The 27,515-nt window shown below is 36.8% G+C and overlaps 2 protein-coding genes across 2 annotated transcripts; both read left to right on the top strand.

Annotated features, from left to right (window-relative positions):
- The first annotated feature begins 5,492 nt into the window (after nt 1–5,492).
- Nucleotides 5,493–11,913, top strand: lgi2a (leucine-rich repeat LGI family, member 2a). Its single transcript, XM_053628977.1, has 8 exons — nt 5,493–5,845; nt 6,102–6,173; nt 7,009–7,080; nt 7,366–7,437; nt 7,529–7,600; nt 8,059–8,228; nt 8,585–8,749; nt 10,152–11,913. Exons 1-8 carry the CDS (start codon nt 5,661–5,663, stop codon nt 10,967–10,969), a joined length of 1,626 nt encoding a protein of 541 aa, XP_053484952.1. The 5' UTR covers nt 5,493–5,660; the 3' UTR covers nt 10,970–11,913.
- Nucleotides 11,914–14,214: 2,301 nt separating this feature from the next.
- LOC128609992 (uncharacterized) lies at nt 14,215–26,893 on the top strand. Its single transcript, XM_053628978.1, has 7 exons — nt 14,215–15,246; nt 17,783–19,793; nt 19,955–20,118; nt 20,199–20,419; nt 22,465–22,594; nt 24,919–25,019; nt 25,104–26,893. The coding sequence occupies exons 2-7, from the start codon at nt 17,798–17,800 to the stop codon at nt 25,240–25,242; spliced, it is 2,751 nt and encodes a 916-aa protein (XP_053484953.1). The 5' UTR covers nt 14,215–15,246; nt 17,783–17,797; the 3' UTR covers nt 25,243–26,893.
- The last annotated feature ends 622 nt before the right edge of the window (nt 26,894–27,515 follow it).

The raw sequence follows: 27,515 nt of genomic DNA on the forward strand, positions 1-27,515 counted from the left end.
ATTATTGTTCCAGCGAGTGCCATTTTCCTTAACTAAATAAGCTTTTGCAAAACATAGGTTCAAATCTTTGGATTTTACGCATTTTCTCTAATTTCAGTATGATATATGAAGCCGTGACTGTTTTGTTGCACTTGAATTGACTTGCCTGAGATCATTATCTGGTACACGGCACCCGATTGCTAATCCATACGTCTGCATTACACATGCAATGTTGTCACATTTTTCTGTTTCACTGCATTGCTCATTACACATACAATAGATGGGACACCAGTCCAGTTCAGAGCACCATGCAAACCCACATTCACACCTACAGGAAATGTAACATAACATGTCCACCTATCATCATGTTTTTGGGAAGTGGGAAGAAACTGAAGTTGGAGTGGAGCTCAGGATTGAAGCAGGGACCTTGGAACTGTGAGGCAGCAATGCTAAACACCGTGTCATTGTGCCACCCTAAAGGTATCATTTCTTTTTTTTTCTGTACTGGACTACAGGCATTTACATACACCTAAATTACTGGACTAACTTCCTCAGTTTCCAAAATCCACACTAATGCCAGGGTCTTCGGTTTGTCTCTCTGAGGGAACCATCAAAGAGTCTATGTTATTCTCTATAACAGGGGTATAAAGGGCCGGTGTGGGTGCAGGTTTTCATTCCAACCAATCAGAAGTCACACCGGAGTCTACTGAAAGCAGGAATCAGGTGTGGCTCCTGTTGGTTGGAATGAAAACCTGCACCCACACTGGCCATTTGCGGATAAGATTGGGCACCCCTGCTCTATAACAAATGGAGTAGTTTCAGAAGTTTCCAAGCATAATCACTTGCTTAGAACCCTTAACTATCCAATGAACCATTATGGAACTTTTATTGCTAAAAGTGTAAGCAGAAAACTTCAGGGTGTCCAAAAAGTTAGGAGCCAGTGGGATTTAAACTACAAATATGTGATTCTGTGTTTATTTACTTATTTACAAATGCACATTTTTAGATTTTTTTTTTCCTCATTGGTAAAATGGCATTAATATTGGATGAGAGAGTAGAGATAATGCTCTTGGTACTTCTTGTTACTCCTGACGTTTTGGACATCCTGTACATACAAGATTCCAATGAGTTTAGGAGGTTAAACCAATATTCCATTGTTTTTCATCATTCTCATTAATAAGGAAAAACTAGGTCTAGATGTCCAGGGTGTCCTAGAAGTCTCCATACATAGGGGACTATGTACAGCATGCCAGCAACACGTTGGTTGTGCCTTTGTCAGTGGACGTTCACTTCTCGGTTGGTCCTCAACACTTCCAGTCTTTTTGAATTTGTTAATAAGTTTGGGAGCAGTGTCGTGTGTGATGTGGTCGCCATGTTTCCTGTTAAAGTCTATTACAACATTGTGACAGCTACCCGATCCAGCCATGAATATGATTTCATTACAGTATTCTTCTTTTGTCAAAGGCGTTCTTAAAGGCTATCTGAAAAAAAAAAAATATATATATATATATATATATATATTATATATATATATATATTATATATATATATTATATATATATATATTATATATATATATTATATATATATATATTATATATATATATATATATATATATATATATATATATATATATATATATATATATAAACTGAGTAGGAAAAATTTTGTAAGACATTTGGTTAAAAAATGTTCATTTCCCCAATGCATGGAGACTTTTGGGACACGCTGTAGTATAAGTATTGACAAAGTTTTGTATTTGTTTGTCAAGCTGAGGAGATCTGCAGCATCTGTTTCTAGCAACAAGGTGTTGAGTCAGCCTGTTCCCAGCACTGGATAATGGTTTTTATGTTCAGCGCAGCAACACTACCATTAATAATTCATGGAAGATGATCTGAAACCATCCCTTTTGCTTTCTCTCCACTCCCACCTTTGTTCCGGTTTTTACTTTAAATATACTTATTCTTTCTGACTTGCTTTATCTTTGCCACTGCAATGCCAGGATTGTGAATTGTTTCTCTTTCTCTCTCTCTCTCTGCTGAGTCAACAGTTTATTCATTTGCACTCTATCTGTACCCACTTTTATTTCCCTTCTCACTCTTTACTTTATAGCCTGCTGCTGACTTTGCACCATAGCATTTTGTACAGAGTGGCTAAGAGCCGGACATTAACTTGTGCTTGATGATTATGAAATATTGATCAGCCTCACTGCAGAGCTCAAGTCTTATGATGGCACCAGTACCGATTTCACTGGGGAAACTGCTCCTCCCAGTGCTTGATGTGGTTTTACATTTATTAATTACAATTTATTAGTAGTCACAGCTTGTGGATCAAATCATCAGTGAATTGACAGTCAGAACGTCCCATCTCTCTCCGAGGTGCTGATCTGCAGTTAAACATTAAACACCCAGCTTACATGTGAATGTAACAACGACATATTGCCTTCTTCTGTACCCCCAAAATAACCTGGTGGACTTTAAGAGATGTAACATACCTAAGCCTAAATGTAGGATGTGTGTTAATATGACTGAATAAAAGATTTACTGTATGTTTTTAATCAATCTTGTTTGACTTTCCCTGAAGCATCGCAGTACAATGTTCATTGCTGAATGGTACAGTGAACATCATAATCAACACACACACTCTCTCTCTCTCTCTCTGTCAGATGATCTTTAAGATGCTTTTGCTGGCCCTGATCTCACTCTACAAAAAGGTTCTCGTCATTTTCAAGCCTCATCCATTTTGAGTGTTGCTTTACTTGATTTAGATGACAGTTTTATTTCATATAGGATATAGCTCATTAGGTGTGACTAGCTGGGTGCACGGTGGCTTAGTGGTTAGCATGTTCGCCTCACACATCCAGGGTTGGGGGTTCGGTTCCTGCCGCGGCCCTGATTGTGGAGTTGGCATGTTCTGCAGGGGTTTCCTCTGGGTACTCCGGTTTCCTCCAACATGTAGGCTGATTGTCCATGTCCAAAGTGTCTGTATGTGAATGTGTATGTAATTGGGATATTCCCTACGATGGATTGGGACCCCTCCTTGTGCCCCATGCTCCCTGGGATAGGCTCTAGGTTCCCCGTGATCCTGTATGATAAACGGTATAGAAAATGGATGGATGTAACTAACTGCTGCTTTCAATCCCCACACTGAATACTGTGATGATAAAGTGAATCACAAACTAAACAAAACTTTCTGGCTGAAATTAATGAGCACTGTGAGTTTATGTTCTGAAACATATATTAAGTATTTTAACAGTTTGACTGCAACACTGTGTACCCTTCCTTGTTGCTGAGGTGGTACACTCAAAAGTATACTTATTGCACACTATATGTCAAATTGAAACCATACAATTGTCTAATAAAAGATTAGAATGTCTGTATGCTGTAGCTTTATTAAGATTCCCCTTCACTGGAACTAAGATGCCCAAACATGTTCCAGCATAACAAAGCAAGCTCCATAAAGAGATGGTTTGCCAAAACTGGAGTGGAAGAACTCAAGCAGCCACAGAGCTCTGACCTCAATCCCACTGAACACCTTTTGGATTAATTGGAACACTGACTGTGCACCAGGCCTCCTCACCCAACATCAGTGCCTGACCTCACTAATGCTCTTGTGGCTGAATGAGCACAAATCCCCACAGCCACGCTCCAAAATCTAGTAGAGAACCTTCCCAGAAGAGTGGCGGTTAATATAAAAGCAAAGGGAGGATGAACTTTAGTTATATGGCTGTGATGATCAGCTGTGTAACTACTTTTGGTCATATAGTGTACCGTTACCTTGTAGTGTATGTATCTTTTATGTAGAAAGGTGCATAAACCTGTAGTGTGCCTGTAAAGTTTTATATCAGGGGTGTCCAATCTTATCCGCAAAGGGCCGGTGTGGGTGCAGGTTTTCATTCCAACCAAGCAGGAGCCACTCCTGATTAATCAGTTGATCTTGGCTTTCAATAGACTCAGGTTGGTTGCAATGAAAACCTGCAACCACACCGGCCCTTTCTGGATAAGATTAGACACCCCTGGTTTAGATTAACAGTTAATTACAGTTCAGTTATCTACCTTCATTTTTACCGGTACACTGCACACACCATCCACTTTAATAGGAACACCTGTTCACCTGCTCATTTATGTAGTTATCCTATCATTCAGTCATGTGGCAGCAGCACAGTGCATAAAATCATGCAGTTACAGGACAAGAGCTTCAGTTAATGTTCACCTCAAACATCAGAATGTGGAAAAAAATGTTATCTCAGTGACTTTAACCGGGGAATAGTTGTTGGTACCAGAAAGGTTGGTTTGAGTATTTCGGTCTCTTTATTTCGGAGTTTACACAGAATGGTGTGAAAAACCAAAAACATCCTGTGTGCGGAGGGTCTTCAGGCTGAAACACCTTGATGATAAGAGAGATCAGAGGAGAATTACCAGACTTGTTTAAGCTGACAAGGTCTATAGTAGCTCAAATAAGCACTCTTTACAACCATGGTGAGCAGAAAAGCATCTCAGAATGCACGACACATCAAACGTTGAGGTGAATAAGCTACAACAACAAAAGACCACATCTGATTCCACTCTTCCACTCCTGTCAGCCAAGAACAAGAATCTGAGGCTTTCATGGGGACAGACTCACCAAAATTGGACAGTTGAATACAGGAAAAATACCAGGTGATTTTTCCCCTCTAATCTTCAACTGTTCCGTTTGAGTGAGCCTGTGCCCATGAAAGCCTCAGATTCCTGTTCTTGGCTGACAGGAGTGGACCCCGATGTGGTCTTCTGTAGTTGTAGCCCGTCCAACTCAAGGTTTCAATGTTTTGTGCATGCTGAGATGCTTTTCTGCTCACCACGGTTGTAAAGCATGATTACACGAGTTACTATATCCTTCCTGGCAACTCGAACCAATCTGGCCTCTGACTTTTCTTATCAACAAGGCATTTCCACCCACTCAGTGTTTTTTTGTTTTTCAAACCACTCTGTGTGAATTCTACTGTTGTGTGTGTGAAATTCCCTTCCCAGGAGATCAGCAGTTTATGAAATACTCAAACCAGTCCTTCTGTTACCAACTTCCATACCACAGTTCATGTATCATGACCCCAACCCCCCCCCCCCCACACACACACACACATACACACATTCTGATTTTTGATGTGAACATTAACGGAAGCTCTTGACCTGCTTCTGCATGATTTTATTCATTGTGCTGCTAGCACATGGTCGAATGATTGGATAACTGCATAGAAGTTCCTATTAAAGTGGGCGGTGAGTGCACCCCAGCCACAGAGAAAGCTTCAGATTTGAACCCTTTTTGAGAGAGAGAGAGAGAGAGAGAGAGAGAGAGAGAGAGAGAGAGAGACTTTTAAATTGTCCTTTTATTTAGTCATTTAGATTCCTCCAAATTTTTGAGAGACATAGTAGATAATGAAAAAATGAGAGAGATAGAGAGAGTGAGTGAGTGAGAGAGAGAGAGATAGAGAGAGAGTGAGTGAGAGAGATAGAGTGAGAGAGAGTGAGAGATAGAGAGAGAGATAGAGAGAGAGAGAGAGAGAGAGAGCTGCAGCTGAACTGCTGATGTCAGTAGCTTTGGTTCACTGCTGCATTCTCATGGTGCAGGGCGGACCGCTCTCAGCCTCCTCACCTCAGCTCCATCCGCTCTCTCACTCACACATGCAAACTGCCCCGACAACATCACCATGCGATCTGTTATTACACGCTACGCTGTGATCGCGTCCACCGTGCTGCTGTGCTTACTGCCGTCGGGACACACGGGCAAAAAGGCAGTGAAGTGCCCTCCATCCTGCAGCTGCTCCAAGGAGTCCATCATCTGCGTCGGCTCTACATATGTTCCGCGGATCACACCGAGCGATGTCAGCTCACTGTAAGTGTTTCCATTTATCGCGAGATAAACAAGATTTCCACCTGAGATCTGCGCGTTATAAAGCCATCAATACACTACCTGAGTGACGTGTGTGATGCCATCACGAACAACGCACTGTGCAGCATAATGTATTTTGGTAGAATAATAGAAATAATCATAGGTAGCCATGATCTGTCATTTCTGGAAGAGATAGTTAACGTCGTTACACGTCATATGTGTCCATTTCACGTGAACAAATGCTCCTACGTTTTTCCAGGAGCATTGTGAATGGGACCTTCTCTGAGGTCAGGGAGGCCATGTTCGCACACCTGCCATCTCTCCAGCTGCTGTAAGTCCAAAACCTGAATGTTCAACCCACTCTTATCTTCTTTCTGTTAGCTGACAAGTATTAGAGATTTAGCCTGTTAAGGGAATAATATTCTGATCATTTGTAGGCTAGTAATGGGGAATTCAGGATATATTGTACACTGTTGATGATCAATACATAGCCTACAGTAGAAAAGGATGTGCAACCAGAGCCAAGATTCATAAAAAGCATGCTAAACGTGTGATTTGTACTTCAAGGAAATAAAGTAAACTTCATACACCTAGACCATACAGTATATCGCTGATGGACGTGGTGCTGTATTACATTTTCAAAGCATTTTTACATTTTCGCTCCTTATTATCTTCAGTATTTGAATTAGTCTCATCATGTGGGCAAAAAAAGTATTATTGTGCTCGAATGAACTGATATACAATGAAAACAAGGATGGCGTTTAGAGGCAGGTTAATAACTTGCTCTAAAACCTGTAGACGAAGGGTCCAGTCGAAGAGACAATCAGCATAGCTGTCCCTTTCTCTTCCGAAAAGTGATACGGTCTGTCTGTGACTTATGGAGGACAACGGCGTTGTTGACTTACTGTGTAAAGGATAAAAATAGATCAGAATCTGTATTAATATCTGATGTTGCATTGGGTAGGAAATATGTTTTCTGATATGCTCTTGTATTGAATAAATGATATATGGAAGATATTTGTTAAAGGGTTAAGGATGAAGGGTTGTGTATGGTATAACACATTTGCAACTGACTCACTGAGATTACGATGCAGTCTGAGCTGCTTCAGTTATTAATTATTGATGCAGTGCTTTATGTTCTTTATGCTCTCTGTGGTTTTCTACAGATTACTTAATTCAAATTCTCTTACCACAATTAAAGATGATGCATTCTCTGGTCTACCACACCTTGAATATTTGTAAGTGAAATCACTTTTGTGTCATTTATACCACAATGGAAGCATCTCTGGTTAGATTGCATTAAATAAATTCCCTTTGTTCATTATGTAAGTCCATCCTCCCCTTCCTCTCATACTATAATGCTATATCAGATCACTGTCTTAAATAGGCACAGTATCATATTACTGCAAATGTACAGATTTTTAAAAAAATATTACTTTCTGCCACAATTTTGCTTATACATGCTTTCTTTTCCTCTTCGTGCTAGCCTTACTTATACTATACAATCCTTCTAAATCTTCTAGGTTTATTGAAAACAATAAGATTGAGACCACATCAAAATATTCCTTTAGAGGACTCAGGGACCTGACCCATCTGTAAGTTTATAATATTGCTCATCTTATGTTTCGATTTACACTGTTATGAAAGTGATTCCAATGCTACTAAGTCTGTCTGTACCTTCTACAGGTCTTTGGCGAACAACAACATCAAAGCCTTGCCAAGAGATCTCTTCAGTGATCTGGAGTCGCTAATAGAGCTGTGAGCTTACATTTCAAATTGTGTTGAAATTCATTCTGTGCGTCATATGAATGTTCAGTTACAGATACAGTATTTGGATCTGGATGAATGAAATTGGATTATAATGAAATAATATACGCATGTAATTGCTTCTAAAGGTCAAATTTCTGTAGAGCGTTTAAAGCTGGGTTTTGCAGATGGTGAGAAGATGTGTAAGAACTGAATGAAATCATGGACGTTTTGAGGCCAAAGTGTAATTCAGCTTGTATTAGTTTTTCAATTCATGTTGTACATTAAAGGCTTTTTCTTAAATCATTCCTCTCACATGGTGGTCCATTTAATCTGTTGCCTTTTATTAGAAAGTGTATACTCAGTGCTTTGTTATAATTTTTGGTAACGCTGGATCAAAAAGGTTTTTAGTCACAAACCTTTTGTTTGCCCTCTTAGAATCCCCTTTGGCTAACTGTCTTCTTCAACAGAGACCTGAGGGGCAATGCGTTCGAGTGTGACTGCCGTGCTAAATGGCTGATGACGTGGCTGAAGAGCACCAACGCCTCAGTGTCAGATATCCTGTGTGCTGGCCCAGAGGAGATGAAGGGCAAGAGGCTCAATGACATGACAAGCCTCCATGATGAGTGCATCTCTACAGGTTGTGTGTGTGTGTGTGTGTGTGTTTGTGTGCAGTTATATGAAAGAGATATTTCAAATTTAGCTGAAACAACAGACACCATGCCAGATTTTTAATACATACGAATTTAACACATTTAGCTAATGCTTTCATTCAAAGTGACTTACAATTTAGACAGGACACAAGTGAGCAGTTGGTGGGTTTAGGGCCTTGCTTGAGGGCCCAAAAGTGGCATGTAGCAATGCTGGCGTTTAAGCTCACAACCTCCAATCCATAGCCCAGTGCGTTAACCACTGAGCCACGTTTAGATTCAATTCGTTTTAATGACATTTACTGAAATATGCGAACTTTCTAATATGCTAATATTGTTTATACAGATTTCATTCCACTTCAGTCTGTGACCACTGAGTCTCTTTCTGTGGACACGTTCTCCCACAAGAATGATGTGTACGTGACCATCGCTGCCCCTAATATAGAGAGCTGCATGGTGCTTCAGTGGGACCACATCGAAATGAACTTCAGGAGTTATGACAACATTACAGGTAGGATAAGCTAAATAAGCACAATCAGAACCCTAATTTCCAGAATACAACTGTCATAAAAAAATATATTCTATATAAAATATATATTTCTGTTGCTATTATACTTAAAATATATTATACAAGTAATATATTCATTTTTTGAATAAGGTTCGTGTCATTAACTACCAACTACTGTTCACTTTTTTTTCCTCTCTCAATCTCGGCCTGCAGGACTGCCGATTTCCACCTCTAATACAGCTGACTTAATTGGATAGTTAACTGACATATTGATATATGAAGACTATTAAAGCAGGAAAACATTTAACTGTACAGGGCAGCAGCACTTAACCTTACCGATTAAGAGCACTAATATTTTTTTAAAAAACCTAAATTTGTATTTGCATATATAAAATTGGACATTCTGAACCTGGCCTCATCTCACCCCCTAAAGTGTTAGGGGGTGTTACTGTTGTGTACTCTAGACACAACAGCATGTAACAGACTAAAAGAAAAATCCATCCTAAATGACTTGTATGTAACTATTTATAATCAATATGCAGGGGCACGGCAGGCCTTTTACAATGTGGGTGCTGAAATTTTAAGCAGCATACATTATATATTTTTATTATTATTTTAGCAGCTGTCAATATGTGATCTTCAGTGTTGCACAATATTTTTTTTAACGATTTAATCAATGGTTTGTTTTCACTTTGGCTACTGATATCCTATTACCCACACTGCCAATCAAACTGCCTGCTATGGTATCAAGCGGAGTTAGCCCTCGCTTCCTCTCTACCTAAAGCAACCAGTGCACTAGCAGAGCTATAGTTCCTTACTCTGTCCAGCTCTCGCACCGCCTCATCTGTACACTCTACTCAAACAGATTAGATTCCAAAGCATCAACTTTGACGCTAACACCACCATCAACACCATCATACTACTATCTCGTAGATTGTTAATTAGCAGATTGTCTGCTGTAACTCTGCAAAATTGTGCAGTGCATTCTGGTACATGAAGTCCAATGTTTGCCACTATTTCTACACTGTATTTCACATTGATATTGAACATTGATAAAAATGGAGCGTGAGAAAAGAAGCTCTTGTTCTTTTGTTTTTAGGAACTAACAGCAAAAACTGACTGTTATCTCTTATGTTTATGATCATTGAAACTTTTTCTCCTATTAAAAGCCATTGTACCTGAGCTAGCAGTGTGACAGTGGCATGGTAAAGACTGCTAATATCTCAGAGGAATTAGAAAATACATCACCAACTAACAAACTAGCACCAGAATCTCTGAACAAATCACATATTTGTCAATATTAACATATTTAATGTGCTTCAGGGTAGACTTTTCCTTTAAGATCTTTACTATTGTTTATAGGTCTGTTTTAAAGATGTGACTTTATTTCTTTATCAATCCTCAGGTCAGTCTATTGTTGGTTGCAAGTCAGTGATCATCCAAAATCTGGTATTTATGATTGTTGCCCAGCTGTTTGGCGGTTCTCACATCTATAAGTTTGATGAAGACCAAAGCAAATTCACCAAATATCAAGACATTGAAGTCTCCAAGATCTCCAAGCCCAATGACATAGAGACCTTCCAAATTGGTGACGAATGGTTCTTTATCATTGCTGACAGCTCTAAGGCTGGTCTTTCAACCCTCTATAAGTGGAACGACAAAGGCTTCTACTCCTATCAATCACTGCACGAGTGGTTCCGTGATACTGATGCAGAGTTTGTGAACCTGGATGGCAAGGCTCACCTCATTCTGGCTAGTCGTTCCCAAGTTCCAGTCATCTACCAGTGGAGCAAGGGTGCACAGAAGTTTGTGTTGCAGGGTGAAATCCCCAACATGGAGGATGTAGTGGCTGTCAAAGCATTCTGGATAAAAGAGGACCTGTATCTGGCTATGACGCGATATATTGGTGACTCCAAAGTCCTACACTGGACTGCCAAGCATTTCTCTGAGATTCAGGCCCTTCCTTCAAGAGGTTCCATGATCCTTCAGCCGTTTTCCTTTAAAGATCGTTATTATTTGGCTTTAGGTAGTGACTACACGTTCTCACAAGTCTACCATTGGAATGCAGAGGACAAGGTCTTTGAGCGCTTCAAGGAGGTCTACATTCAGGCCCCACGCTCTTTTACTGTGGTCTCCACATACCGCAGGGACTTCATCTTCGCTTCTAGCTTCAAGGGAAGCACGCAGATATTTGAGCACATCATTATTGATCTGAGCCTTTGAGGTCTTATAGACAACGTGTACAAAATGTTGAATGGAAGCATTTCAGCATCCTACAATGTCTTCCATTTAAAATTGGATATTTTCCAATGAAGGGGTAAAAATGATGGCTGTGAGTTCAGAATAATTTGTAGTTTGTGGTTTTATCAGGTATGTAATGTAAATTCATGTGCATGGTAATTCATGCATTTGTATGAGTTTTTCCTCTGTTTCTTTGCAATTCAGCCTTTAGTCATTTTTGTACATCTTTATAACAGAGATGTTTTTCAACCCAACTGAAAAAATAAGGATATTCATGGAGCTTAGATTGCTCTGAGCAGAGCTGCTTCATTCTAGTCAAGTCATTTGCATATCTTGACACTAACAGTATCTTTAAGGACTTTACATTTCTCCAGCAATCATGCTGTAGCACCTGCATGATACTGTTGCAAAGATGATTCAATCCAGGCATGCTGAAAAATACAGATATTAAAAGAAAAACAGGTGACAAAGTCTGTAATATTAAATACCCCAGTGTCTGTCACAGTTGACACTTAATTTATGTATTCTTGAATCATTTTTAAAAACACACATTATTTTGCTGAATATAGGACCTGATTATTCAAAACCAGTTACGTACTATTACATGCTAAATGCTGAAAAGTATATGTAAATGTACATAGTCAGCTAAAACTCAAATTATATTTGGTACAACATAGATCCTGTTTTGCAATTGTATGAGTTTCAGAGCAAATTCGTTTTACTTTGTAAATGAAAAAAAGAAAAACACAAAGAAATATCTGAGACTTTTATATAGTAAATCTAAACCCATTTTCTGTTCCATTTATCATTACAAATCCCTACATTTCAACATTGGCCAGTATTTTTTCAAGACTCAATTACACTCTCAGCACGCTGTCATAATCTGTCTTATGGCAAAATATTAGTGGAATAGAGGTATACAAAAGGTCTCCAACTATTTGAACTCTCCCTGGCTATTTTTAATAAGTATAGTGTAAGATAGATGCTATAGAAAGAGAGAGAGAGTGAGGATCTAGGGCAACAGCTTTTAATAACTCATTTAATTAACACTTCAAATCTTATAGCCATCTAGGAGAAAAAAAATTACAACCATGTAACCATATTTTGGTCCAGGTGTTGGAACTGGCTCACTCAAGCCAGTCAAAAGCCACTGCATATTAAGTCCTCTGTTTGAGCATTAGGTGCTCTGCATGAGGTGAATGTTCATTGGATTTGCACAAATTGTGCTCTCTGTGGTTTCCTTCAACTCCATAGCTCAGATTTGGACTGATCACACTTTTAGTAGAGAGTTGGAACCAAATGAATGAATTAATTACGTTTTAAAAATCCACATTTCCATTAAAAAAAACAACAACAACAAAAAAAACTATTGTCCTTTATCCATAGTCTTTCAGTTTAACAATTGTAGTGCCAAGTTTATCCTTTAGAGGACGGTGTTCATGCTTTTCCTATTAATAATAATTCTCACAATGACAGTTTTGACTGTAGTTATTTTAGATAATGAATGTTAGAATATGATTAACCCTTTTATTATGTGATTGAACATGAAGTTATCTCAATGTGATATGTCTGATACCATAAGTACTTGTCTTCCTCCAGACTTTTGAATGTCTTTTACATTGTTACTGCTCACGTTATGATCGTTATGATTACTAATGTAGTTTCTGAACTGAGAGACTTACTGTAATACCAGTGTAATAATTTTGCTTAAACACAAAATAAAACACCAACAAGATTACAGGGAAAATCTTAAAAGCACAAAGTTTTAATGGTGTTTACTTTCTAAATACGTGTTGAGCTTTCTCTTGTAAACTTCTTGTCATACTATTCTGCCGTTTGGATTTTAATTGATCTATGTAGATTATGTCAGTTGTTTACTTTTGAGTTATTTATGTAAAAATACTAAATGTCAAACATACTCAGAAAATGAGTGCTTCAAATCAAAATCATTTTAGCTGCCTACAAAAGTGGATTGTAAACACTGACAATCCATAAAATATTGCAGATTGTAAAAGCATGCTTTTCAGATCTGAATGTACAACACATTCAATCTTATGATGCAAAAAAAAAAAAAAACCACAAAAAACTCTGATTTCAAGTAGAAGACTTCATCGTTTCATAGTTCCATTTTAACACAGAATAAAGATGCTACATTGATTTTTAAAAATCTATACATTTGTTGTACATTTTCCCATGCCATTTATTTTTATGCTAATTTCTGGAACATGAACTTTGTGTTTGAATGTTATGTAAAGTTTTGAGTACTACTAAAATATCAAATAAATGCTGATGAGTACTATTTATTTTCATTCAGGGTTTTATTTTTGGATGACTTCTGTGGAGGAAAAACAAAGCATTTCATGCAGTTACACAGTCACGCACTGGTGTGAAAAGAATGTGCATCTTGTTTTTTCTCTTATTGGGGAAACTATTAAATATACGAATATGTTTTTGACCCTAATTTTTTAAGCACTGCAGTCTTCCACCCAACAACAGCACTGCCTTTGGCAAGATCATTTAGGGTTAACAATAATACACTTTAAAATAGTAATTTTAGGCATTTTAGTACGTTCCCTCATCTTCATATCTTCATTGTGAACACAGTCTAGATAAACCTGAATTAAGTTATTCACAGAGATAGGCCATTCAAATGATAAATCCCACTGAGGTTCTTTCACGTACTTTTATTTATTTATTTGTTTGTTTGTTGGTTGGTTTAGGGGTGGTGGTGGTTCTCTCTTCAGTCTCCTCTTCAGAAGGTGAAATTCTGCTCAGTTGGTTTAAGGTCTTGGTGATTGACTTGGCCAATCTTAAACCTTCCACTTTTCCCCTTGATGAAGTCCTTTGTTGTGTTGGCAGTGTATTTTGGATCATTGTCTTCCTTGATGAAGTTCCTCCCAATTATATTGAATGCATTTCTCTGTAAATTGGCAGGCAGAATGTTCCTGTTAACTTCTGAATTCCTTCTGCTGCTACCATCATGAGTTACATCATTAATAAAGATTAGTGTGCCTGTTCCAGAAGTAGCCATGCAAGCGCAAGCCATGACAATACCTCCACCATGTTTCATAGATGAGCTTGTATATTTTGGTTCATGAGCAAGTTCTTTTTCTCAGGACTTAGGCCTTTCCATCACTTAGGTAGAGGTTAATCTCGGTTCCAGAACATTTGAGGCTCATCTCTGTATTTCTTTGCAAATTCCAATCTGGCTTTCTGATTCTTACTGCTGATGAGTGCTTTACATCTTGTGATATGGCCTCTATATTTCTGCTCTCGATGTCATCTTCGAACAGTGGATTGTGATACCTTCACCCCTGCCCTGTGGAGGATGTTGGTGAGGTAACTGACTGTTGTTTTGTGGTTTATCTTCACAGCTCTCAATGTTTCTGGCACTGCTGTTGTTTTCCTTGGCCAACCTGTTCGATGTCTGGTTGTTACAAACCGCTAGTGTACATTCTTTTTCAGGGCATTTCAAATTGTTGTATTGGCTATGCCCAACGCTTGTGCAATGCCTCTGATTGATTTTCCCTCTTTTCTCAGCTTCAAAATAACTTGCTTTTCACCCATAGACAGCTCTCTGGTCTTCATTTTGTTTCATCCTTTTTAACAACAAATGCAGTCTTCACAGGTTAAACCCAGGTCTCAAACCAATAGCTGACATTCAGAGCTATTAAGTTTTTTTTTTTTTTTTTTTTTTTTTTTAATCTAACAGGTCACACCTAGACAACAAGCAACACCTGTCAGTCTCATGTTCCAGTATTTTTGATCATTCAAAAAATGGTTACCACGGTAAGGTACCATGTTCTAACTTGTTTAATACACCTAGCTCTAAATATCAGGAAATGAAAGCTGAAATTCTGAGCTATCGTCTAATATTCATCTTTTGTACTCAAACCCAAACGTCTTCAGTGTCTAGCCAAAACAATAGAGTTGGACTTCCCGTTCCAATACTTTTAGAGGCGACTGTGTGTAAATCACTGCTACAGGTAGATGCGCTTGAGGGAATTTTACAAAGAGATTACAACTTTTTCTGTTGAGCTAAATAATGCAGTGTTCGGTTTAACCCTAACCCTCCAGCACATATTTCCTCCCGCTTCCGGTTTGCTCTGCCCTGGGCGCGAATCTACTGCAGATAGAAGAACTCCTCCCAGTCCTCTGCTTTCTATATCTCTAAAGAGAAAGAAGGAAATTCAGAAGTCTGTAGACCTCAACGATACTCTGCTTCACAATCACTCAACCCAATGACACGCCGAAAATAAGTAAGTATGGATATTATAAGTCATTTTTATAATTGTGACTGTTTTTATGGTCGATTTAAGAATGAGTAATGTTTAGATTAAGTCACGGAGGGCGGCCATACTACTGTTCTCGCTTGTTTATTTATATAAAACCGACCATTTGATTAATCTTAACTCTCTGCAAACACTGTGTAAATTACTACACAAGTAAGGAACCAATTTTCTCTGTAAACAGACGGAAACTGAGAGCAGTTTGAAAAACGAGTGAGTAAGAGCAAGGGGCGGCTATAAACACACACACACACACACACACACACACACACACACACACACACACAAACATTTCTACTAAGTCATTCTTACTCCAATTTTTTATTATTACCATTGTTAGATTTATCATATTTCTTGAGCTTCCTTAACGCAGGTCAGTGCCTGCTGAAAAAAATAGAAACCATCACAGAAATTCTAATGGTTTCACAACAAATACCATTACAAACCATTAGCTAAACATTAAAACCATTACCATTATTGGTCCATAATGGTATTTACTAGACATAATGTCCCACTAATAGAAGGTAACAAATTACCAGTAAAGACCCACAGGGATTATATTATAGTTTCAATTAAAACCAATATGATTCTCATTAACCGTTAAAAATTCCATGAGGGTTTCTGTTGGGGGTTTTTTTCCAGCAGGGAGGATATTTACTCACCGAGCACTTTTTTAGGAACACTATACTAATACTGGGTAGGGCCTCCCTTGACTCGCAAAACAAGCCTCAATTCTTCGTGGCATGGATTCCACAAGATGTTGGAAATATTCCTTTGAGATTTTGGTCCATGTTGACATGATCGCATCATGCAATTCCTGCAGATTTTTCAGTTGCACTTTCATGCTGCGAATCTCCCGTTCTCCCTACTGAATACAGATTCAATGACTGGGAAGGCCAGTGAAGAACACACATCGTCATGTTCATGAAACCAGTTTGAGACGACTTTTGCTTTGTGTTGCTCTGTTCTTGGCTGACAGAAGTGGAACCCGAACCCGGTTCGACGTGTTGTGCATTCTGAGATGCTTTTCTGCTCAGCACAATTGCACAGAGTAGTTATCAGAGTTTCTGTAACCTTTCTTTCAGCTCAAACCAGTCAGACCATTCTCTGTTGACCTTTCTCATCAACAAGGCGTTTTCATCTGCAGAACTGCTGCTCACTGGATGTTTTTTCTTTATTGCACCGTTCTGAGTAAACTTTAGAGACAGTTGTGTATGAAAATCCCAGGAGATCAGCAGTTATAGACCTTTCAAACCCACCCATCAGGCACCATCATGCCACGGTCAAAATCACTGAGATCACATTTTTTCCCATTCTGATAGTTGATGTGAACATTACCCACAGCTGTTGGCCCATATCTGCATGATGTTATGCACTTCTGCCACATGATTGGCTGATTAGATAATTGCATGAATGAGTAGGTGAACAGGTGTTCCTAATAAAGTGCTAGGTGAGTGCATACTCTATAAGTAACTCTGGTTTGTACAGCTCAGGAAGCTGCCACACTTTAAAATATGTTATAAATAGATAAGGAACACAGTCAAACTAGCTTTAAACACTTAGTTGCTCAGCTGGAAAACGCCTGAACAATATGTATGTGCTTTATAGTAGACAAAAGATTAGCCAAAGCGTATGCTACTTTTTCTACCTCAACATATTTGGGATCCACTTCTTGTGTGAAGCTGACAACACCTTCTTATATGTCACATGAATTAAATTGAGACTTTTTTCATGTATGTCAGCAATCAGATTATTTGACAGTATCAAATACTGGGTGAATTCAGATATATTGGATTATTGATGTATTATATTATTGTTATATTGACTTTTCTAAGATTTTTCTTGCAATTAATAAAACAAAATACCCTGACATATGATATATTTCTGAAATCCTCAAGATGCTATCTACAATAAAAATATAATGGATTTTGATTTTCACTTATCAAGCCATCTACAACGGCCATCTTTGTGTCATGACGCACAACAAACTTTGGTTATACAGCTGCTTATGTAAACCTCAATATCTCGGCTCAGGATGGGCCTAGCTCCTCAGAACAAAAATTGATCTCTAGAGCACATTACAAGGTGCATGGACATATGTACACATTTGGTACATTGTTGTTCCTTCCTTCGAACGTAAGTCCAAATGTAATGCTCAAGATCGCTCACAGTTCCACTTTTAGGGTCAATTTATAATGGAAAGGGTTTGAGTCTCAGTCTTAATTTTGTAGGGGCTACACAAAGATGGCCATGGTAGTTAAACCATATAAAATGAAAATCAAAACCTGGTGGTTTTGCAATGTCAATACATAATTGCACTTTTTGTAAGTAAATAAGTCACAATCTTTCAATTCTGTGGTATGATGTCAGGTTGTTAACTATGAATGATCTGTTAATGGGGGTGTCTTTTACAGTAGCATGCATGTTCTTCTTGAAAGTAAAATGTATGGATGTAAATTGATAAAGCTGAAGTGATAACCCATGCCACCACAATTTATCTCAACAGAACAATTGAGAATCAATGGCATTCCAAATACAATTTTCTCTTCCTGTTCAAATTCCTTTACAAATTCCTGTTCAAGTTGAGCCAAGGAAAACAAATGCATTAATACAATGCATTATTGATAACAAACCGAAGAGATTGAAGAAACTAATAAAAGGAAACAATATTAATGGACTGTACTCTTCTGCAAGCTGGAATGATGATGTTACCCTGCTGACAGCAGCAGCTGTATGTGGGAATGAAGAGATTTGTATCTTTCTACTGGGTGAAAAGGCAGATCCCAACATACTATCCACAAATGGCCTAACATGTCTGCACTATGCTGCAAAAACACCAGGAGTTCCACTGAATATTGTGAGAAGATTAATAGCTGCAAAAGCTAATCCAGATGGTCATCAACAACAACCATTTACACCATTACAGTTTGCTGCCAGTAATGACAGACTGGACATGCTCAATGCATTTATAGAAGCTGGTGCTGTCCCTGAAAGAAATTATGGGGTAAATCCGGATTTTGATAAAAAAGTAGAGAGTCTTATTAATAAATTACCATCAGGAAATGAAGTTGTAGGAAAGTGCAGAATGTTTTTCAATTTTAGTGTTGCGGTTCCCAAAAAGACTCAGGAAGAAGTTTTTAACGTCTGGCGGGAACATTTTCTTGAGGAACATCCTTTTACCCATCTGACACTTTTTGAAATATATTTTAATGTTGTGGGCAGATTAGCAGAACAATATCGACAAAGTAGCATAAAGTGGTTGAAAGACTCCAAGAAAACAGACATCTACATCAGTGGATTTATCGAACGCTTTCCTAGAATTCCTCATGAACATAGGATACGGGCACTGAACAGCTTACATGCTGTAATTTGCATGATGAGAGAAATAGCCCCTGAAATATTTAATGCAATCGTACCCATTCTGATCAAATGTTTACTGCCAACTAGTACAATGGAGGGAAATTTGTTCAACCCCCCAATACTGAGTATTCTTTGTGTAACTATGGACAAGTCCTCAAAGCAGAAATCTACTACTAAAGGTTTTAACTCTGTTATTCTTGAAGAGTTATGCAGTGCACTCGTGCCTTTCACCGGTCCTACCATCTCAACCGATGTCAGCATTCTTACTTACAGTTTGTTTGCTGCTCTATATGAGTTTGTCCCAGAGCACATTCATTCATGTGGATTAACCTCAGTGCCTGATAGGGTTCTTTTTGCTGTAGATATCGACACAGATGATGTAATTAAAGAGAAACTGCGACAGCTGAACACAGATCTCCGATTTCCCCAAAGCTCAAGGACTGTAGATAGCATAGGTGATGCAGCAGACAGCATGACATCAAAGAAGAAGAAAAAGAAGAAGAAAAAGAAGAAGAAAGACAATCAGCAAGAGACAAGCTCCAACGAAGATGCTGTACAAGAATCAAAACTTAACTCAGATACTGCAAAGACTTCAGTTCAGGAGTCTGATTCCACAGTGCATCCATTTGCACACACGGAGGATTTACCACTGCCAAGAAAATGGCTTTCAATCAGCCAACGCTGGAAGCCCAAGCTAGAGAAACTTGCTAGAATTGAAGCAAGTAAGGTTTATCGCCTGGGGAATCTCACAATTAGCGATAGCCCTGAGTTTGAGATAGCTAAAGGAAGTGATGGAACACGTGTTTTTCTTGGCTTGAGAGATGATGGCACTGAGGTAGCTGTCAAACGAATGCTTAAGTCCAATTATCAAGACCTCAAAAATGAAGAGGAATTTCTACGGCTTCCTGCGCTTGACAATCCATGTATTGTACGATATGTGGACTTTGCAGAGGATGACAAATTTGGATATCTTGCCCTACAACTTTGTGAATACACACTGGAGGAATACATCCAAAACCATTTGCCAGAAGACAGCTCTCAGCAGCTACAGGTCCTGAAGAAAATTGTAAAAGAAGTGCTCTGCAGCCTAAACGTTCTTCACAGCCAAAATACCAAAGTGCTTCATCGAGACATCAAACCTCAAAATGTTCTGATTGGTAGGAATCATATTCATTCTCAGTACTGTTTGTAATTATTGACACAATCAAAATATATTTATCAGTGGCAGTTTCCCTTCTACTTATACAATTTTATTATTATTATTATTATTATTATTATTATTATTATTGTTATTATTGTTATTGTTATTATTAAACAGATATAATGGGAAAGGCAAGATTGGCTGATTTTGGCATAAGTCGAAGACTGAAGTTGGGGGAGACGACTTGCCGCACCAATGCTGCTGGAACAAAGTGCTGGAAAGCCAGCGAAACTGTTGAAGAGGACAGTAACAGTGGATACAAGAGGAGTTCTGACATTCAGGTTTTGGATATTAAGCAGAATCCATAATAGATGGTAAAAAAAGTTTTTGGTTTTAATTTTTGCATTTATAACTCTTTTAGGTTGCGGGAATGTTAGCGTATTACATCCTCTCCTGTGGCCATCATCCGTTTGGCAAAGGTGTCCGATGTGAGGCTAATATTCTTGATGGGAAGTACTCTTTAGAACACCTGGAGGATGAAATGGCAAAGGACCTAGTGGAGCAGATGATCAGTCATGAGCCAAAGGACAGACCTAATGTAGAGGAAACTCTTTGCCACCCATTCTTTTGGACAGATGTATGGTAAGACATAAATAACAAATCACCAAATAAATTGTTTGGCTTATCAGGATAGTATGTACTGTAGATGAAAGAATTAATTTATTGCATTCCTTGAGCCTAATTTGCAAAAATTGGGCAGATCACCACAAAACTGTGAATCTCTAAAGCCCAACTTGCAAATGTTTTCATACTTTGTTTCAAAACCGATTACATTCAAGTTCAAAGCCAAATATGAGTCGTATTGAAAAAACCCTCAAAATGATAAATGAGTGAAAGAGGTTAGAAGGAAACCAGCCCTGGTGTTTTGACACCAGAAACTACTAAAGTAGATTCTTATGTAGTTTACTAAAGTACCAAAGTAGTTTACTTAAGTAGTTTACTAAAGTAGTTTCTTAAGTAGTTTACTAAAATAGTAAAGTAGTTTCTTAAGTAGTTTACTAAAATACTAAAGTAGTTTAAGTAGTTTACTAAAGTACTAAAGTAGTTTCTTAAGTAGTTTACTAAAATACTAAAGTAGTTTCTTAAGTAGTTTACTAAAATACTAAAGTAGTTTCTTAAGTAGGTTCCTAAAGTAGTTTCTTAAGTAGTTTACTAAAGTAGTTTCTTAAGTAGTTTACTAAAGTACTAAAGTAGTTTCTTAAGTAGTTTACTAAAATAGTAAAGTAGTTTCTTAAGTAGTTTACTAAAGTAGTTTCTTAAGTAGTTTACTAAAGTAGTTTCTTAAGTAGTTTACTAAAGTAGTTTCTTAAGTAGTTTACTAAAGTACTAAAGTAGTTTCTTAAGTAGTTTACTAAAATAGTAAAGTAGTTTCTTAAGTAGTTTACTAAAATACTAAAGTAGTTTCTTAAGTAGTTTCTTAAGTAGTTTACTAAAGTACTTTCTTAAGTAGTTTACTAAAATACTAAAGTAGTTTCTTAAGTAGTTTCTTAAGTAGTTTACTAAAATAGTAAAGTAGTTTCTTAAGTAGTTTACTAAAGTAGTTTCTTAAGTAGTTTACTAAAGTACTAAAGTAGTTTCTTAAGTAGTTTACTAAAATAGTAAAGTAGTTTCTTAAGTAGTTTACTAAAATACTAAAGTAGTTTCTTAAGTAGTTTCTTAAGTAGTTTACTAAAGTAGTTTCTTAAGTAGTTTACTAAAATAGTAAAGTAGTTTCTTAAGTAGTTTACTAAAATACTAAAGTAGTTTCTTAAGTAGTTTACTAAAGTAGTTTCTTAAGTAGTTTACTAAAGTAGTTTCTTAAGTAGTTTACTAAAGTACTAAAGTAGTTTCTTAAGTAGTTTACTAAAATAGTAAAGTAGTTTCTTAAGTAGTTTACTAAAATACTAAAGTAGTTTCTTAAGTAGTTTCTTAAGTAGTTTACTAAAGTACTAAAGTAGTTTCTTAAGTAGTTTACTAAAATAGTAAAGTAGTTTCTTAAGTAGTTTACTAAAGTAGTTTCTTAAGTAGTTTACTAAATTAGTTTCTTAAGTAGTTTACTAAAATAGTAAAGTAGTTTCTTAAGTAGTTTACTAAAGTACTAAAGTAGTTTCTTAAGTAGTTTACTAAAATAGTAAAGTAGTTTCTTAAGTAGTTTACTAAAGTAGTTTCTTAAGTAGTTTACTAAAATAGTAAAGTAGTTTCTTAAGTAGTTTACTAAAGTACTAAAGTAGTTTCTTAAGTAGTTTACTAAAGTAGTTTCTTAAGTAGTTTACTAAAATACTAAAGTAGTTTACTAAAGTAGTTTACTAAAGTAGTTTACTAAAGTAGTTTTTTAAGTAGTTTCTTAAGTAGTTTACTAAAGTAGTTTCTTAAGTAGTTACTTAAGTACTAAAGTAGTTTCTTATGAGGTTCATTTATTGCATTTTGATAGTTGTGCATTTTGGTCAGAAAATGAATGTGCTACAAAATGTGCTATTCTAAATGTTTGTACATTTGTGAATTTTGAAAAACTGAATTTGGTAGTGTATAATTTTTTTGTAAGCAACTGTAAGAATGGAATATTTACTAAAAAATTTTTTTCTTCAAATACACTGCATACTGAAATTTGCATGGTGTGTTGCTTTTCAAACATAATATAATATTTTCAGGAAAGTGGAGTACTTAAAAAGGCTGGGGAATGAAAGGGATGTAGAGAACTGCCGCAATGCTGACCCAGACCTGCTTTCTGCCTTAGAGGATATTGCAGCAGGGAAAAGCTTCTCAGACTGGAAAACAAAAGTGAGTGCAACCAGACTTCACTCTTTAATACTGATATTTAATACTGATTAGAGGTCAACTGACAGATTTTACAGGTACCGATAATTAAGTTGGGGAGAACCTGCTGATAATTGACTAATCAACTAATACTGATACTAAAGTTTAAGTCTCTCAACCATGTTATAGTTGACAGTACAGATGTGCCACTGTGTTTCATTTAAGATGTGTTTATTGTAGGGTTGCCCGTTATACCGGTACCACGGTAATATTGCAATACTAAAGCTTAAAAATACAGCTGACACCACTGTGTTTTTTAAAGGTAGTAGCATATGTAATGCTGTATGTGCACCAGTTAATGCTGTTTCTGCTAAAACGACACGTCACTACTTTCTCAGAATACACAAAAGTTAGTGACACTTCATTTAACCTAAATTTCCTGCTTGCTACTAAGCGAGCTAATGTTACGCTAACGGCTGTGCGTAAATAATAAAATCAGGGTCCATACAAGGTGCTTGAAGTGCTTGAGTTTGGCTTTTTTTAAATTTAAGTACTGGAAGACCTCGAAAATAGCTATTTTCTATCTACCGCTTGAATTATAAAAAGTTAATAAATACGAAGTCACTTATTTACTTGTGTAAAGTGTAAGTGTTTGTATTCGTGTTATATTGAAAATAATAATTTCCCTCAAAATATGACTCCCTGCTGCAGCCCCCCACCCCCCCTGCTATTCACTCACTCATTTTAACAGAGACTTTTTTCCCTCAGAAAAGCACATAGTGACAAATCTAGTGACTTTTGGGCAAACTTTTGCTACTTTCCATAGAAGAGAGTGGCCAGTACTGCCATGTGAGAGCAAGGTCCTGCTTTCCCTGCGCACATACATCTCTTTCTGTGGCTACTCTGTTCAGTGAGGGGCAGCAGATTAATTCACATCTAACTTTCTAAATTTCACATGTAAATATAGCCAAATTCACAGCAGAGCCTTTAACTTTGTCTTTAACGTATATGGTGTATGGTGATTTTGTCAGAGGATGTTGTGGTTATAAAATCAGGATTTGGTCAGTGCAGAGCAGCAGCTTGGAAATGGCTTGGAAGTGACTGCTGGTTAACATGTAGTCTTAATGGGCCACATTTCAGTTACTATTTCATACTTGTTCCGTTGTCTGACAAACGAAACAGAAAACAGCTTCATTGTGATTTTGCTGTATTAAAATACAGTATGTGAGCACAGATTAGGACACTAGACAGAATGCAAATATGACACGATGACTTAATGAATATGCAAATTAGTGTGTGACATCATCTAGTGACATTTAGCAACTTTCCATTGAAAGTTATTGGCAACAGTGCTCCTGTCACTCACCTGGAGTATATTGACATTATGGTGAAGAAGTAGCAATGCCTGGGAAATGCATATTTATTCCAGCATGGCTGAAAAAGGCAACATATAAAAATTGGTTGTGTTTTATTATTATTATATATATTTTTATTTAAAAAGAAGAAATAAACAATGTTTGAATGACATGGCATGTATAGTCCTTGAAAACAAAACAAAAATAGTGCTTGAAAAGTCCTTGAAAGTCCTGGAATTTCATTATGAAGCATCTGTACGAACCTTGTAAAATAATCCATGTTCGATTGTAAGTGAGTGAACGTTCACAATTTTACTTAGTTCATTTCCAAATTCACAGGTATTTTCCTGTGTATAATGTGTTCATTCTTGCTACTCTGCAGGATGAATGAATCATTGAATCACTGCTCTAGGGAACAATAGATGAAATATGTGGCACATTGAATTAGTTGCTTGCCAATTGTATGATTGTTCTTGAGTTCTTGTTCTTGAGGCTATTTCCAATAGCCAGTTATTCGTTCTCATTAATAACGTATTGAGAAAATTTGGTGTGTCTGTTTGCATTAATATCTGTGTATTTCTGTAAATTTGGTTCATTTTGTAGATTTGAATTATGAATTAACACAATATTGCATGGTATCTTGATACTATTGGGATCGTGATACTTCTGCTGGTGTAGTATCATAAGATATGTTTTTGGTATTGTGACAGCCCTAGTTTATTTATTTTAATAGCTGCATTTTAGTCAGGAAATGTGTGAAATAATGTGCAGTTATGTGTTTGTGCAAATGTTGGAACAGTGAATTTGTTAGTTATCGAATTACGATAGTACTTGGAAAAAACTATAATCGGATGTTCTAAACTATTTCTGCTCAAAGATATACAAACATGTTTATACTGTTTATTATGAGGGATTATATCATGCAAATGTGATTCATGAGACTACTACAGAATACTTGTTTGTGCATCATAAAGTACTTGGTTTTCTCCACAGCTGCCCTCTGAGCTTGTTCAAAAAATGGATGGTAAGAAAAAGCCCTACCCGGAGAACACATTCGGCCTGCTGCGCTTCATACGGAATCTGCATGAGCATTAGTGAGTTGTACAGAAAATATACGTTATTGATATGATTCTGTTTGTACTGTGTTAAAGCTAATTAATTTTGTTCTGTCTGAATAGCCCTGAAGATGCAGAGAAGTTAAATTTGATGACGTTATTTCCTGATCTTTTTGGAAATGTTTTCAAGTTTGCCAAAAAGAGAGGATGGAACACCAAACCAAGTCTGAGAAAATGGCTTCGCTCAATACCAGTGATTTAACAGGACATAACTGGATAGCATGTACTAAAAATTCAAACTTGTAATGAGTTTGTGTGACACCAGCTTTATGAGAGAATATTCCATGTTTAAAATGACGAGGTATGATGTTTCCTCTGGAGTGAAAAATGTGTCAGTGCATAAAGTGCACTCAGATCTGTTCTAAATAAGCACTATGTGTATATCATCATGGTATAATTTACACTGGGGACATGACTGCTTTTAAAATGCCCAATTATGCCTCCACTTTTTAAAAGTTAAATTGTTTATATAATCGTTCATAGAAGAAGCCATTCCAAACAAATGTCCCTAAAGCCTCATTTTTACAGTGCAAGTTTCTCAGGGAAATGTGTGTAATATTTGTGTGTGTCATATGTGTCAAGTCTGAACAGCTACAACTGCACACAGGTTGACGGAGAGTATAGCAGATTATTGCTCTTATCCCAATCCCAATGTTTGTGAATGTTTGATGACATTAATACATTGTTCATTAATTTATTGGAATCTACAGTCATGATACTGTCCTATGAGAATATAAAGTATGGTTTTATATACCCTGTAGCTGTGATTACACCCTGTGATTAATCAGCTGGCACCATAGCACACTCTTTTAAATGACCTTCTTTTAACCTCTGATGGGCTTCCAGTGCAAACGGTATGGGGATGCACTCATTGCCAAGAGTGTATGCAAAATCCTCTGGATATAGAAATGATCTGGAGATGGATTTCTCTATCCAGATTTTACAACCAGACTTTGGCTATATGACATTCACAGAATTTGATTTTAAAGCACTCCTTACTGTTACCGCTTTTACTTTGCTGTGTAGTTGTTGCTGTTTCAGTAGATCCATGAGCTGCTGTTTTAAACAGTCCAGCCAAATGGTGTCAAATGTAAAAAAAAAAAAAAATAAATAAAATATATATACATACACACACACATCACAAATCAGTAGTTGGTACGGTGATGATGTTTAATTATAGTTTTTGAGACTTGGTGAGCCCATATCAACCTATCATCCTATCAACCGATGCAGTTTTCTAACCTTAAGCCTTAGAGAAAATTGACTATACAGAATGTTTGATGAAATCTCTGATCTTTCCCATGTTGATAGAATACTAATGATCTTTTCAATGCTCCTTTTAACATGCCCTCACGAACTCTGAAGTGCTTAACACCCATGACACATAAGTGAGCTCTTGCCAAACAAGGAGAAGATTTTAAAATAAGAATACGTTTGTACTCCGTGAAGAGTGACCTCATAGTACACAAAGTCATATTGTGAGTTCACTTTTTTATTCACTCAGAGCTAGAAATGAACTTGGGTGACATCGCAATGATTTCTGGGCAAGTTCAGTTGCTGAAGTCTAAAGCTGTGTTGGTTAGATCCCTTACCCTCTCCAAGAGGTCATTAACAGAGCAACTCAAACAGGGCATGTTTTTTTTTTGTTTGTTTGTTTGTTTTTTTAAAGAAGGGGGGAAAGCATGAATAGATTTATCCTGTGTCATATATATACCATTGTGAAACAGAAAGTCATGGATGATTATTTCCTGAAGATCTAACTGAAAAATAAATGGTAAAATATGGGAATTTACCTCAATTAGAATTTGTTTACAAATTTATTGAATTTTCAATAAAATTACATACTACTCATACTAGGTCTCTCTCGTGTTTATTTCATTCCTAGGGGTGACATTAATTGTGACACGTTTTGTAAAATGTCTATTTGGTAAAGTTTAGAATCATTTTATTTGAACTGAAAAGTTTTGTTGTAAAATTCAAAATCATTAAATGCATTGGCTACCTGAAAGTCTTTTATTCAAGATTTCCTGTTTCAAACTTTTCTATTACTTTTTTAATTTTTTGAAAAATCAGAATTTTAACCCAAGGCGAATTGAACTACTGCCTTTATTTACATTTCCAGTTGGTATCTGTATTTATTATTAGTATTTAAGTATTTAAATATTTTTTTCCAGACTTTTCACTGTGATGTATGACAAATGAGAGGTAAAGACAATATTAGATGTTAAATGTCAAATGTTTTGATGTTTTAATGGCTGTTTAGGGATGATTTTATGAAGGCTTAAATATATAATAATAACTGAGTATTTAAGTCTCAGTTTTCAGTCAGAATAAGGATACAGAATAATAAGGAAAGCTTTTGCTGTCCCCACAATGAAAGATACAAATGTCAGCCTTTACAACAGTTTGCATAAATTACAACCTAGAACTTAAATTCATTGTAACTTATTGGAAACAGTATTGGCCAACCATGAC

This window comes from Ictalurus furcatus, chromosome 7, assembly GCF_023375685.1.
Source record: "Ictalurus furcatus strain D&B chromosome 7, Billie_1.0, whole genome shotgun sequence".
NCBI classification, from domain to species: domain Eukaryota; kingdom Metazoa; phylum Chordata; class Actinopteri; order Siluriformes; family Ictaluridae; genus Ictalurus; species Ictalurus furcatus.